Genomic DNA, 14,519 nt, shown 5'->3' on the forward strand with positions numbered 1-14,519 from the left:
TTACCGCTGGTAAATTAAATCAAAAATCAAATTATTCCCTCTACAGCATAGGGACGTAGCGTTACATCGTGCTGCCATCTGGTTTTTTTAAGTGCAAGAGTGGAAAAGTGCTGAGTCATCGTCTAAAAATAGACGGCGTCCTATCTCGCCCAGCAAAATGAAGTCGATAAAGTAGTCGGTTTCGAAGAGAAAAAGTGGAAAAGTGGGTCTAAAAATAGCGACGCCATCCCCCTATTGACTTGGCGTTCTCGATTGCGAGATTCCTACTCGAAACTGGGTGTCCGAAGGCTTGATTGTTGAGGCAGACAGCTTCCATCTGCCCCGGGATTCGAACTGCGACCTTTGGATTGTTAGTCCAACTGCCTACCAGCGACTCCACCGAGGCAGGACCCAGGAGACGACTCCTACACTAGGATTGAGCTAACGACCTAACCCTCTAGGTTTGACCGGGGCCAACATTTAATTTCCCATCCGACGGAAGGCGTGGTCAGACAAATCTCGTCTCGAAAAATGCCACCGGGACCGTCTGGGATCGAACCCAAGCCGACTACACGCTTTCTCCTACACCACGGTTCCCGGCCGTTGGCAAATTACGATCGAATTATTGTGATCGAATGCAATAATGACCAGACAAGTTTTAAAAATTTAAACAATTAATGATTGCTTAAACTCAAGTCTAAAATCATTGAAATTTTCATATTTTGACTTCGGAAATCTGACTTGACTTATGTTCAGTTAGAAAATTGACAACGACGAACAATATTTTGGATCACACTACCGCCAAACACCTTGCATGCAACATTCCATGCAAAGCAGCAGAGGTGATTGACACACTCGTTCCGTCACAGCCTCCAGCAGACCAACCAAACAGCAGCAGCAGCAGCTTAATGCGTTCACCTGATGCAGCGAGATTTGTGTCAATCTGCAATCGTACAAAAATCCGACGCAGCACCAGATTCAATACACCAAAAGGGGTTTTCGGTGCGTGAGGTCACCTGAAAGTGCAATACACAGGCAGCTGAACCGTGGTGCGTAAGACCAGTTGTGATTAGAGCGTAATTGCGCGTACGCCAGAATGAGACGTAGCAGGAAATAGCTGATCAATTTGGAGCAATACGCAAAGATTGATACGCAACCATGGCAGACATCAAGCTCGATATGGTACGTTTGACTTGTGCAGTTGCTCAAACAACTTGTTTCTCACCCGTCCCGACCATTTCAGCCGGCGGAAGATGACATGGCCACCCGGGTGTTCTGGGAGATTCTGTCTCCGCTCGGGTACATTCCACAGCCGGTGAAGGAAGCCCTGCGGGGAACCGGCTTCGATAACCTGCTGTCGCTGTCGGCCATGCGCGAATCCGACCTGGACGACATCGCAACCCAGTTCAAGCTGCCCATGGGTCATCGCCGGTTGATCAAAGTCCTGTCCGAACGCATCAACCAGATCGGGATGGATGACCTAACGTCGAAGCTGCTGCGGAAGCTGGACCGTCACGCGACCACCGTGGTCAAAGTGTCCAAACCAACACCCCCCAACCCCACAAGCAGTGACTCCCGTGACGAACCACAAACACCGCCGGCTGCTCCGCACAGTGCCGTCAAAGCGGTTCCCTCCGCGGAATCCCTAGTCGAGATCTACCGCTCAAAGCTACAGCAAAACATTCTCTCCTGGTTGACGTCCCACGGCGAAGTCGGGTCGAAGGAGGTCGAACTCCCGGACATCAACATCAACGTCTCCATCCAGGACGGCAAACTCCAGGGTTCAGTCATCTGCCCGTTCTGTCGGATGGAAATCAAAATCTACATCCGAGCGCCGGACGCGGACAGCAGCGGGGCCATCGCAAACTCAAACTACATCAAGCACTACAACCGGATGCACCGGAAGGTTCCCCTGCCCCGAAATCCCCGCCACCGTCAGTTGGCCATCGCCGTTCGGTCAAGGAACGCCACCGCCCGGCACCATGATGGCCCTCGAGCAGCATCAGCAAGCGCTGGCACAACTTCACGCGGAACAGCAAGCTGCGGCGGCGTACGCGGCCGTAACGGCAGCCGCCGGGGGCAGCGGTTCCGGCGGCGCGGTGGCAGGTTCCAGCGCGGCGCAGTTGCCTAATCCGGCGGCGGCCGCCGTGTACGAACTGCTGTTCAAGCAGGAGTCCAACAGTTGGGATGACTAGTAGTAGCAATAGCTGACGGATCTCGGCGACAGTATTTTCTGAAAATTTAACTCCTAGAGATAGACCACGAGTCGGAAGGTAGCGTACCTTTAGGCGCAAGCAATGCATTTGTAAAAAAAACAAATTTGGCACAAAATTCCTATAACTATAGAACGTATACTAAATATAACCTAAAATGTTTGTGTGAACATACAGTGTAAACAATGTTCAAAGCTTATTTTTGAATATCACCGTTATTTTTTCCAACATCTTTAATTTATTCATTTATTTTTTAAAATTTATTTTATATTTCAATTATGAGAAGGTGACGTTTTTGCAATTGATTTTCTAAGCTAATTCTTAGCTTTAATATATCTAAGAGATATTGTTCCGAATTAGTGGAGCGTTTGGTACGGTATGTCCACGCATTCCTTCACCCTTGTCTGTGGGAGAACTTTCATTTCTACCACTCGATTTCGGTGCTTAAGTTTATCCAAATTCGGCTCAAAAAGTATCGATATTTTTTTTTAATTTATTATTTTAATAATGAACAATAATATCAGCAATTTAAGAATGATTTTAGGACTAAACTGTGCCGAATACGAACGTATACGAATACGAAGTTTTTGATAGTCTCAACCCCCGGTGGTTGATCACTTTTTCATTTGACACTTTTTTAGTGGTTGGTCAAAGTCAAACTAAAAAGTGATGAACTGTCACTTTTTATACGGGACTCACACTTACTATCATACTATATGTTTGGAAGTGTGTGTGAGTTCCGTGTAAAGAGGGTGTCAAACTAAAAAGTGACCCCGTTGTTCGTTTGACAACAATTCGTGTCAAGCCATCTTTTTTATGAAATATAATCGAAAATTATTTCTGTCAATTTCTAAATAGGGGGCACCATTTACGAGTTGTATCCATGTTTAGGTTATTTTTTGAAGAAAATAACTTTTTTTGTATCTTTCGGCAGTCGTGCAAGTGTACTTTGTTTACTGTTTGTAAAAATGAGTGTAATGGAGGCTGAAAACGAGACTTCCAAAAGGTGATTTTCTTATTTGAATGCGACAGAAAATTACAAACGCATAAATAATTATGAAAATTATTAAATTGCCTATAATTCCGAATCTCAAAATGCAAAAAAAAAGCAAAGCAATCCACTTAAACGACCCCCGGGTCTTTTGCGGTCTCTATTGCAAGTTTCTGCTCATTTCTAGGCGTCCGAAGGTTATTTGTGTTGAGTCACCCCAAACCTTTTTTACGCAAATGTACTGACGTTTTACTTCCCATCCGATAGAAGGCCAGGAGGATAAGGCGGGAATTTATCCCGCGCCCCACAGCAACTTAGAGATCGGCAGCCGAACCACCGCGCCACGAGGGAGGCCCGGCAAAATCCTAATATTAAGAGGACGGATTTTGTTTATTGCTCGAAAAAAGTAAAAAAGAGGGAAAAAAGTGAACTAGACTGTCAGGCAGAAAAAAAATAAAAGCTTTGAAAAATTTTAACAGAAATTAATAAAATCAGAAAGCTAGACATTTTTCAATTTAAATAAAAAAAATTCAAAATTCAAAATAAATCAGAAATTTGTAAACTTAAAATAAAAACAAACAAGTTTTTTAACAAAAATAATTTTAAAAATTCAAAAATCTAAAATTAAAAGATTAAAGAATCTGAAGTTTAAAAAAATTAAAAATCACAAAGATTAAACAAAATATTCAAAAAATCTGAAATCAAAAAATTCAAAAACTAAAAAAATTTAAAATTCAAAAATTCAGAAGTTAAAAATAAAAAAAATCAAAAATTAAAAATTTGGAAAGTATAGAACATCAAAATTAAATATTTAATGATGCTTCAAATGAATTAAAAAAACATTATAATTTCAAATTTATATAACAATGAATCGAAAGCTTAAAAATTAAAAATTCTAAAATCAAGAAATGTGTTTTGACTAAATATTTAACTCCAAAACTTTCTGATTTTCTGGCGGTAATTTATAATTTAACAGTTACAAATTTCAAAATTAAATATCTTAAGTACTTAAAAATGTGAGAATTCAAGAATTTCAAAATTTATGAAAACAAACAAACAAATTTAAAAAAAATAATTTTCAAATCCAAAGTTGAAAATATGAAGAATCCAAAAATTTAAAAATCAAAAAAAATAAAAATTACAAAGTTAAAAAAAACTAGATTTTCAAAAAATCTGAAATCAATTAACTCAAAACTTAAAATTAAAGAAAAACGAAAATTCAAAATTTGGAAAGTATAGATCATCAAAATTTCAATATTTAATAATGCTCCAATTAAACTAAAAAAAAACAAAAAACATTATAATCTCAAATTCATAAAACAATGAATCAAATGCCTAAAAAAATCTAAAAACAAGGAAAAATTCCAAAACTGTATGACATTAAAAATTTTTAATATTAAATTAAATTATTTACAACATAAATTGTACCAATATAAGAATTTAAGGATTCAAGTAAGGATTTTTAAAATAAATTTTATTCGGGAATTTTAGAATCTTAGAGTTTAAGATTTTTTGAATTATAACAATTTTAGTTTTTTTTTATTTCTTTGAATTCATCTATTTTTAGCTCTTTAATTTTTTAAATCTAATATTTTTTTAAAGAAGCATTTTGATTTTTTGCAACTTTTCTTGACCGCGTTCCTTCCGATTTCCATACCGTACATCAACAATGCTTAGTTCTGTAATTTGAGATAAAAAATCTGAAATTAAAATTAACGCAACTCCCATTTATTAAAGTTTAAAAAATTAGAAATTTAGAAACATGCAAAAAAAAATCTAGCATTCTTATAAGAAATTTAAAAAAAATGCATTTTTGTTTTTTAAAATTAATTTTCGGAGTGTTGAAGTTTTGAATTCTTAAAATTTTAGAATTTTTAAGCCTTTGAATTAAAAAAAGGCTTCGTATACAAATCGAGATTTTCTCGATCGTCAGTAGTAATTCAATCGATGGTAGATCGTAACGCTTGCTTAGGGCGTATCCTACTAGACTTAGATATTCTACTGTATCTTTGAATATTTGAATTAGTATTTTTGTCCATTTTTGGGATATCTTTTGTTTTTTGTTTTTCAAGCAAGACTTGTGGGCTGTCATCGCACTGAAAATTCTACTAAGTCTAACAATTTTTGTGAACATTTTTGTCTAAGGACGAAACATTTATTTGTCTATTCATGCACAAACATTGTTATACGAAACGATGTTTTCTTTTAATCCTTGCTCATTCAGTTTAGTACACTTAGGCTAAAGATGGTAGAGTTGTGTTGCTTAGTTTTGTATTCTGATGTAATAATTAATTATTATAATAACTGCTAAATATTTTGCATAGATTTCCATGGTCTACATTTATATATTATTCGTCATACATAATGTCGGCTAAACTGTGTAGCTCTTTTTCGGTTAGTTTTTTTTTTGTGGGAAGTTGATAATAAATAAGAATAATAATACAATTATGTTTGGCGTTGCTCGAGAAAAAGCAAATTGCTCAAAGTCTAAAGCGCCAAAGTAACGAGTATGGAATAGAGAACCTAAAGAGTAAAAGCAAAACTCACCCCGAGCACCGGTCCCGGGATTCAGATGGCAAAACAGGAAACCGTTGGCAAATCGATCACAGCCCGATTCGCGGCGGAGCGCTCACCTTCAACGCACTGGAATCGCCGCTTCCGTCGTCCGTGTTGCGACTTCCAAGGAACGACGACGGTGACGACGTGACTCGACACTCGACCGTCCGCACCGATTCCCGCTCGTGAATGACCGTGTCACAACGGGGGCAGCGCAGCTTCGATCCGGACGCCTCGGTCGGCGAATCGGCTGCGGGCGTGGTGCAGAATCGGCTCGCGCAGTCCTTGTGAAGGGCGTGGCCACAGTTGCCGAACACGATGACGGAATCTTTCGCGGCAGTGTACAGCTTGGACCGGCAGATGGTGCACTTGATCGACTTGACGCAGAGGCCGCGGCGGGCGAAACGGCGCTCGCGGGACAGCACCGAGTGGAGATCTTTGCCGAGGACGCGGGAGGTCGTCTCGAGGAGGACCGTTTCGTAGGCCGAGTTGGACAGCATGCCGATGAGGACGTGCTTGATGTCGCCAAAGTTGCCGGTTTTGGTGCCGGATGTGAGCACCAGCTGGACCAGTTTGGCCAGGTCTACGAACTCGCTCGCCGAGTGGAGGATGTTTTTGGTGATTTGGGTGAGGTCGGAGCGGGAGAGGACGATTTTAAGGAGGGAGAACCAGAGCTCTTCGCGTTCGGCTTCGGACAGGATGGAGGAGGCGCGGGTGCATAGGCTGGACACTTGCAGGGCGCACAGCTCGGCGGTGCTTTCGGGGGCTTCCTTGAGGGCTTCGACGGCAATGGCGTACGCTGATTGGAAGTCGCCCTGCTTTTCGTACAGGTAGATGAGGGCTGCGCTCATGCCGGCGCTTTTGATCGTCGCGACGGCAAAGTCTAACCGGTACGAGTCGTTGGATTTGAGAAATTCGATGACCTCTTCGGGTTGGAATTGACAGAGGAGTTGGAGGTAGCGTTCGCAGTCGCGCGTCTCGAGTTGAAGTGAGAGTTTGAGTAGTTGACGCAGGAATTGAAACAGCTTCTCCGGGGTGTCGTCCAGCAGTTGAAGGAATTGGTTCAGATGTCGCATAAATTGTTCCGTTACGACGCGGGTCGTCTGCTCGCAGTTGATGTCCAGAATGCGCTTGAAGTTCCTCACCAACAGCGGAAACACCTGCCTTCGATCGTCTTCACTGTACTGAGCGATGTAGCTGAACAGTTCCAGATGACGGAACTCGTCCAGCAGGTAGCAATCGAAGATTTCCTCGTACCGGCCAAGCTGCTCCAGGATGTACTCCGTAACGCGGTAGCACCGGCTCTGGCGTGAAATCTTCAGTAGTTCTTCGTTTGAAATGTGACTAAGGCAGTTGGAGCGCAGCAACTCGAGCCAGGTTTGCTCCTGTTCGAAGTGTTCCCGCCGGGACATTCCTTCCGTCTCTGTTTCCGCGCTCTGTCTGGTTAGGTAACTCACGACGCGTTCCAACAGAAGGTCGTTTTCCGGCAATTGACGTGATGAAATCTGATGGGCGATAAAGTTCAGCAAGCAACCGATCTGGGACCAACTCGCGTGTTCCGGCGTTAAAATCTCCAGCAGAATGTTGATGATCCGCTGCCGCTGGGACAGTCCAAGCTCCCCGTTGAACTCCTTCTCCTGGAATGCCAGCGATATCACGTTCAACGCTTCCCGCGTGTCAAACTCAAGCAGCGTCCTCAAAAACGGATACGGCAGCTCTCCCTCCGAAGCACTCTTGGAATGGACCACGGTCAAACAGCGCAGAACTTCGTGCTTCACCGTTGCGATCATGTCCGGAGCGATCTCCCCCGTCGGATAACCTCGTCCCGCGAGGCAACTCGAAATGTACACCAACAGGCAATTACCTAAATGCGGATCACTTCCGTCGCGAATCAACGGAATCAAATCCGTCAGCGAGATCGTGTAATCCGCCAGGGCTTTCGTGTTGAGATACATCTGGGCCCGGTACAGACGCTCCTTGCGGCAAATCGTCAGCACCTGGTGCAGATCGAGACATTGCCAGTCCAGCTTCAGGATCAGATTCTCCAACCGGTTGATATGTCCCTTTCGCCACAGATGATCGCACAGGACTTGCGCCACCGAGGGCGCGATCGAGTCCAGGTCGTCATTTTCGATGTGATGCGCAACGATGGAAAGGTAGTGATCCGGCGTGGGAAGACGATCGTACAGATCCTGCCAGAGTAGGTTCCTAGAGAAAAAAGGCAAAGGTTAGTCACTTTTTCACACAACTTGGATTTCCCCACTAACTTTTCATTAATCTCGATCAAACAGGCCACGATCGCTTCCAGGCACGCTTCGGGGGTCTTTTTCGTGGCATTCAAATACTCGTCAAACATGCGCAGTATTCGCTCCTTGGCGGCCACCAGCCGTCGGTGTCTGCCGGCCGCGGCCCGGTAACCCTCCACGGCGAGTTCAATCGCTTCGTCCCAGCGCTGCATCGACGTCAGGTAGGAAATGCGATCGCTCCAAGCCCGTGCGCTCACCCCGTGAAGACTTTTGCCCGCAAGCAGATACAGTTGATTGCCCTGCGAGACGACCGTGTTGTAACAGGCCGAGGCACCGGCCAGGGCGAGCGCAGGCGATACGTTACTACCGGTCGCAAGACCTTTGAACTGCGCAGAGTTGTACATCAGGCCCACGTTGGACAAATCGATCGACTCCATCTCCTTGTTGGTCCGAACGTCGGACAAATGCAGCACTTCCAGCGTGTCGAGACAAGCGATCGTTTTCGGTCCAAGCCAGTGCAGTGCCAGCAAATTGTACCCCAGCTGGATGTGCCGCAGGAAGATCAGGAAATCCGACCGCTGCAGTAGCTGATCTGATGGAAGTACAAATCTGCACCGCGAGCCGCGGCCAACACCGGATCAACCGTACGGGAAGAATCGGCCGCCTGGATCAGCACCATCTGCCACGCCAGCAGCGGCAAACAGTCCGGGTAGCCGGCCATCGGATGGAATTTAATCACCTTCAACCGTGGACGGATCATGACCACAAAGAACTTGCTCAACGTGGCCAACGCAACCAGCGTGTAGTTCTTCAACGGATGTTCCTCGTCACCCAGCATGAGCGGCTCGATCGTGCAAACCTCGCCGCGAGCACCACTAAAAAGACACCGCGAGTCACAGCCCCGGATTCCCAACCTCCGCGTGAAGCTCAAACTCCACACCGAACCCCCCGAGTCCGAACAAAGTGCCAACGCCGGTCTATTCGTCCACTTCAAATGCAACACTCCCGTATTCGGCGTAATGACATCGTTCAGCGTCCGTATCACGTCTCCGGTCAGCGTGTCAATCATCAAAATGCTCCCCCGAGCAAAACCCGCCAACAACCGCGTATTGTCCTCATTAAAAGACAACGCCGAGACCGCTCCCTGCGAAATCCCGTCCTGATTGCACCACTTCAACGTCTGCGTGCAGTCAAACGCCAAAATATGCCCATGTGACGTCCCGACCGCCAACATCTGCGACACCGTACAAGAAGTGGCCAACCCGGCGTCTACCCGGTCCACCGCCGACGTGACCTGTGCCGTAACGCCCTGCAGAACCACATGCCGCAGAATCGACTCCAGTCGCATGTAATCGTCTCCACCCAGCGACGGCGTCGGCGTCCGCCCGGAACCATCAACCGCACAACGCTCCAGCGCCGACGCGCTGTCCAGATCGCTGTCGATCTCGCTCAGAACGCTCTCCAGCGTCGGCAGGTGGTCCACCGTCGGAATCGAGTACTCTTCATCGTCCAGCTGTAAATCAAACAGAACAGTTATTTGTCCGAGTCCAGCAGAGGTAAAACAGTTGCACTACCTCCTCAATGTCCAGCTGGAGCGATTCCGCGAGCAAACTTTCGGCGGAACCATGGTCCGAATCGAGCAGCGAGTGCAGCGACGGAGCTTTCAGGTTGTTCATCATCGTCGTCGTCGCCGTTTGCTCGTTCACCAGAATGCCATGCCACGGCCTCCCGGCTGGTTTTCCAATTAAGAGTTAAAGGGTGTAATTTGTACAGAAATTTACGAATTTGTACTCGTCACTTAGCTTACACGTATCGTGATAATCTTTTCTTTTTTCTCCTCTGACTGTGATGTTGTAGTTATCGTCCTACTTTTCGCGATAACTTTTTTTCCCCTGACATTCTGACAGACAGTGACGTTTCTCGATGTTGACACTGAGAGAAAATTAATAAATATTTTTTCCGAAATCACCGAATTATAGAAATTACATAAATGGTTTTTAAGCGTGTTTTTAATCGTTGTACATCAAAATTTACATAGGGCTTTAGGACCCTATTGGGTAATTTTCATTTTATTTTTGAAAATAATAGCAACAAAAAATCAAAAGTAAAATTAAAAGTCATAAACTCGTATTTGACCTTTTACGTGGTTTGGTTGATCTGTAGTTTTATTGTGTAATGTTTATGCATTTTTAATTCTGAATCTTTATCATTCGGGTATGGGCAACGAACACACGACCTCTGGAAGTCCAGTACACTCAACCCCCGGTGGTTGGTCACTTTTTCGTTTGACACTTTTTAGTTTGTACCCCGTTGGTTGGTCAAAGTCAAATTAAAAAGTGACGAACTGTCACTTTTTACACAGCGCTCACGCACACTATCAAAACAAACGTATGGTAGTGTGTGTGAACTTCGTGTAAAAGTGGTGTCAAACTAAAACGTGACCCCGTTCGTTTGACAACAGTTGGTGTCAAACCATCGGGGTTTGAGTGTACGCTGCTAGTTGAAACCCCTATGGGCCTACGGTCAGGATTTCGAGTGAGCTCTTAGCTCTTTGAAGGGAATCTGACTTTGGCGAGCCAAATAGTAATCTAGAGGCTTTGTTTTGGTCTAAAAATTGTTGACAAATCTGTAATAACTGATTTGAAAAAAGAATGGGAATATTTGAGGAAATGCTTTATAAAAAATACATTTGGCAAAAAAAAACCCAAAGTACGCGCCAGGTGGCCGTGTGCACCAAGGCCGCGGCCGAGATGCACACGGCAACCTGGCGCGTACTTTGGGTATTTTTTCGCCAAATGTGCTTTTTGCCTTATGTGGCCTTCACCAAACGTAGGAGACTCGTTTTTTATCGTTGTAAAACAAAATTTACATAGGCTTTAGGACCCTATTGGCTTATTTTCATTTTATTTTTGAAAATAACAACTTCAGAAAATGGTTTTAAGGTTGTTTTTTATCGATGTAAATCAAAATTTACATAGGCTTTAGGACCCTATTGGTTGATTTTTATTTTATTTTTGAAAATAACAACTTAAAGAGATCCAAAAAGTTATACATAAAATTAAAAGTCATACAATATAAAAACCTAAAGATCTATAATTATATTTTTTTGCATTAAAATTTAAAAAAAGATCTGAAAAATTAACATATCTTAAGAATGGGGCACTCGCAGTCGAGCAGTTTTTGACAGTTCGCTCCATAAGGCTGGTATGCAGATCGGAAGGAAAGGGGTCAAGAAACAGCTTTACGGACAGCAGAACAAAGAAGAGGAAATGATTTCTTGAGGCTTTTCTTCACCCTCTCTTGCTTGCTTTTGCTGCCGCTGCTGCCCATTTGATTTTTTTCTTGACCGATTCCTTCCGAAGTGCGTATATCGCTATAAGAAATACATTGTAGAAAAAAGCAAAAACTGCTCGGGAGTGGGAGTTCTCCATTATTTAAAAAGTAAGAATAAAACTAGAATTTCAAAAACAGATATTAAAATTAAATTATAATAGTAGTTTATGCAACAAATTTCAAAAAGAGGATTTTTTCAGCACGAGTCGTACATTTATCCAACGAGGTTCACCGAGTTGGATAAATACGAAAAGTGCTGAAAAAATCGAGTTTTGCAACGAGTTCCATACAACATTTTTTTGCAATTCCAAAAAACACACACTGATTGAAATTTTATGTCAAAATTCCATGTATTTTGTCAATAAATCGTTTAAATCAAAAAAAATGTTGAAAAGTGTTACTTTTCAAAACAAGTGCTGAAAAGTTCAACTTTTCAGCACCCATTTGAGTGCTGAAAAGTAGAACTTTTCAGCATTTATTTTGAAAAGTGTTGCTATTCGATTCTGTTATTTTTGGTACAGAAAAGTAGGCTATTTCGTCGTTCAAAAATGACAGGAAAAGTAAATAGTTTCACGACGGAATTGCAAAAAAAAATATTAAGGGTTTGAAAACATAAAATAAAACCATAATAAAAGGTTCAAAAAAATTATACATTTTTATTTTTAAACTTCGCATGATGAAACGACATGTTCAAACACATGAAAATTATTTTTGATTTCCAAATTTATATTTAAAAGCAAAATAGTAAAAAAAAAACATTTAAAAAAAGTTCAAAAATTAAATGGGACATAGAACTACATACTCGACCTAGGGGTCGGACAGATCGGTCAATACATTATCAACGCATTAAAATAATTGGTCAGTATATCGACATTTCGTCAATATATTAACGAAATCCCACCATGCTTATAGGAATCTTGGTGAGTTGAAATGTCATATTCAAATCAAAACAAAACAAATTTTAACGGTTTCGGTTACAGTCAGGAGGGCGTTCCATGGAATAAGTGGCCTGGGCGCCGTTTCGGCGCTGTTCTACATAGTAAGTGACGACTGGCTTTCACCCCCAAATCGGTTCCAAATCGAGGGACATAGTCTCGTTACGGTGAACAAGATCAACCAACTGCCGGATGCGGATGCGGAGTCGAGATTATGGACGTGTTTGAGCGGGTTCGAGTGAGCGGAGGCCTGTGGAAGTTGGACGTGCAGATTTCGGTCCGGTCGGATCGAGTGCTTTTGAAGAAGCGGGACAGGAGCGAGGAAGGGTTGAACTAAGGCGATTGAGGAGGTTAGTAAGCTGGATGGTTTAACATCAAAAAATTCGATCGACTTCCTCCCTCAGATTCTTTTCCGGTTCTAAACAACCTCGGTGAGCTTCGCTCGTTCAAGCGCATCCGCTACGATCGCTAGTACCAGATTCAATACCAACGAAGCCACGGGCGGCGGCGGTCGGAAGATTCCGGGAACCAACAACAAGATTTACATTCTTGCGGCACTTGTACGGTGGTTGCGGAACGCGGAGGTGGTAAATCCATTTCGTTCCAGTTGCTGCACTTCAACCAGACCTACAAACGGTTCGCGAGATACATGCCGACGAAGAATTCAAACTCTTTGTTTTAATTTTTTTGTATAGTTCTTTAATTTGCTGTTTTTTTTGTTGTAAATATAGTTGTGTTTCCGCTTTTTATTGATAAACCACCGAAAAGGGAGAGGAGGGTTTCGTTTCGTCCTGTAGCAGGCCCTGGACACCCTTACGACGAAGGGCCTCAACTCGTCCACCGTAGTCACGCAAGAAGTCGTGATGGATGAACTCCCGGGGTTTTTGTTTTCTAAAACGATCTTCTTGATGGTATTCTTCTCAATTGTTGACTTAGGAGGGATGGCCTTCTACAGATTGTGAGCCTTTTTAATGTGTTGTTCTGTGCAACCGGCGTGCTGTAGACGGTTCCGCAGAAGCCACAGCATAAGTCCTGAGATGCTGAAAAAACACCTTGTGCTCCAAAGGCAAATGATGGCCTCCTTCAGAGGAGCAAACGGACACAAACCATCTGAAAGCTAGCTAGCTAGAAAGTGGTTTTTGGCTTCCGTGCACATTTCTGTGAACGTCCTCGGGCACCACACCGTTCCGGATGGTTTCACCAAGTCTCCGTCCCCGTTGTTCCTCGTCGGGCGGCTCAGACAGAAGGGTCATACGAAGGAATCGTCGATTCTGGATATGAACCGTGTTAAACTCCGTTTTGCGCAAACTTTTTTGAAAATGATGTTGTGATGATGTTTAAAAGATGTCAAATTTAACCGAGATTAATAATACACGGTGGGAACGCTAGCTCAACTATTCGTCGATCTATTGACGAAAATATCAAACCCGCCGTCAATAGATTAACGAATAATAAAACTATCGACTCTGTCCAACCCTAGTACTCGACTAATCTATTAAACTCTTTAAACTGCTCGACTCTGATGTGCTGTCCCCCGTTTGATTTTTTTCCTCCGATTTTCCTTTCACCTCGTTCTGACAGATCAAAACAAATCTTCAGACATTAAAAAATCGCGTGCATTCGCCGACGACAACGAGGTGGCTCAAAAATTATAAAAATAATTCGGTATTTTAGTGAAATTACGGTGATTTTCCAACAATTTCAAACTATTTTACATCAGTTCCACAGAACACTCTCATAACCGACCACAATGGACGTGCTGAGCCGACCCGCGGACGAGTTTGTCAACGATGGCATGGTGGAGGAACTTTGGGCCATGAAAGCGGTCGAGCACGCCGAAATTCACTTCAACCTGCTGTGCAGCGTCGATCCGCGCCAGCTCCACCTCACCCCGTACGATAACGAAATTTACGAAGAGTTCCGCCGGAATTTCCCCGACCTGGACGTTTCGGTGGTGAAGGAGGCCGACCTTAAAAGTGGCGACGGAAAGGCCAAATGGCGCGCGTACGTCGAAAAGTTCAACCGGCTGGAGGACTTTAGCTACGGGACGCTGCTGCGGGCCGACGCCACCGAGGAATTCCAACCGGACAATGCCATCCTGGTGGTGAGGATTCAATTTTGGGCGATAGAAGTGGCCCGGAACCGGGAGGGCTGCAACGACGTGCTTCGGGAGAAGTTTCGCGGGCGCAGCAAAAAGGAGGAATAGAGACGGGATTAATTTGTAAAATGTTCGCGTCTTTTGCTGGTTGGCCTTCGGATATGATGA

The 14,519-nt window shown here is 43.8% G+C and overlaps 3 protein-coding genes across 3 annotated transcripts; 2 read left to right on the top strand and 1 right to left on the bottom strand.

The window, feature by feature from the left end:
• The first annotated feature begins 847 nt into the window (after window positions 1-847).
• Window positions 848-2,369, top strand: LOC6031121. The gene is given in 3 exon segments (XM_001841914.2): window positions 848-1,161; window positions 1,223-1,893; window positions 1,895-2,369. Coding segments are annotated over 3 exon segments (975 nt in total). The 5' UTR covers window positions 848-1,137; the 3' UTR covers window positions 2,175-2,369.
• Window positions 2,370-5,309: 2,940 nt separating this feature from the next.
• LOC6031120 (vacuolar protein sorting-associated protein 8 homolog) lies at window positions 5,310-9,886 on the bottom strand. The gene is given in 5 exon segments (XM_001841913.2): window positions 5,310-7,947; window positions 8,007-8,553; window positions 8,556-9,498; window positions 9,560-9,717; window positions 9,793-9,886. Coding segments are annotated over 4 exon segments (3,756 nt in total). The 5' UTR covers window positions 9,665-9,717; window positions 9,793-9,886; the 3' UTR covers window positions 5,310-5,786.
• A 3,940-nt stretch (window positions 9,887-13,826) lies between these two features.
• On the top strand, window positions 13,827-14,480 carry LOC6031119 (protein PBDC1). The gene is made up of 2 exons (XM_001841912.2): window positions 13,827-13,918; window positions 13,974-14,480. The coding sequence occupies exon 2, from the start codon at window positions 14,004-14,006 to the stop codon at window positions 14,457-14,459; it is 456 nt and encodes a 151-aa protein (XP_001841964.1). The 5' UTR covers window positions 13,827-13,918; window positions 13,974-14,003; the 3' UTR covers window positions 14,460-14,480.
• The last annotated feature ends 39 nt before the right edge of the window (window positions 14,481-14,519 follow it).

This window comes from Culex quinquefasciatus, chromosome 3 (genome assembly GCF_015732765.1).
Source record: "Culex quinquefasciatus strain JHB chromosome 3, VPISU_Cqui_1.0_pri_paternal, whole genome shotgun sequence".
Classification (NCBI taxonomy): domain Eukaryota; kingdom Metazoa; phylum Arthropoda; class Insecta; order Diptera; family Culicidae; genus Culex; species Culex quinquefasciatus.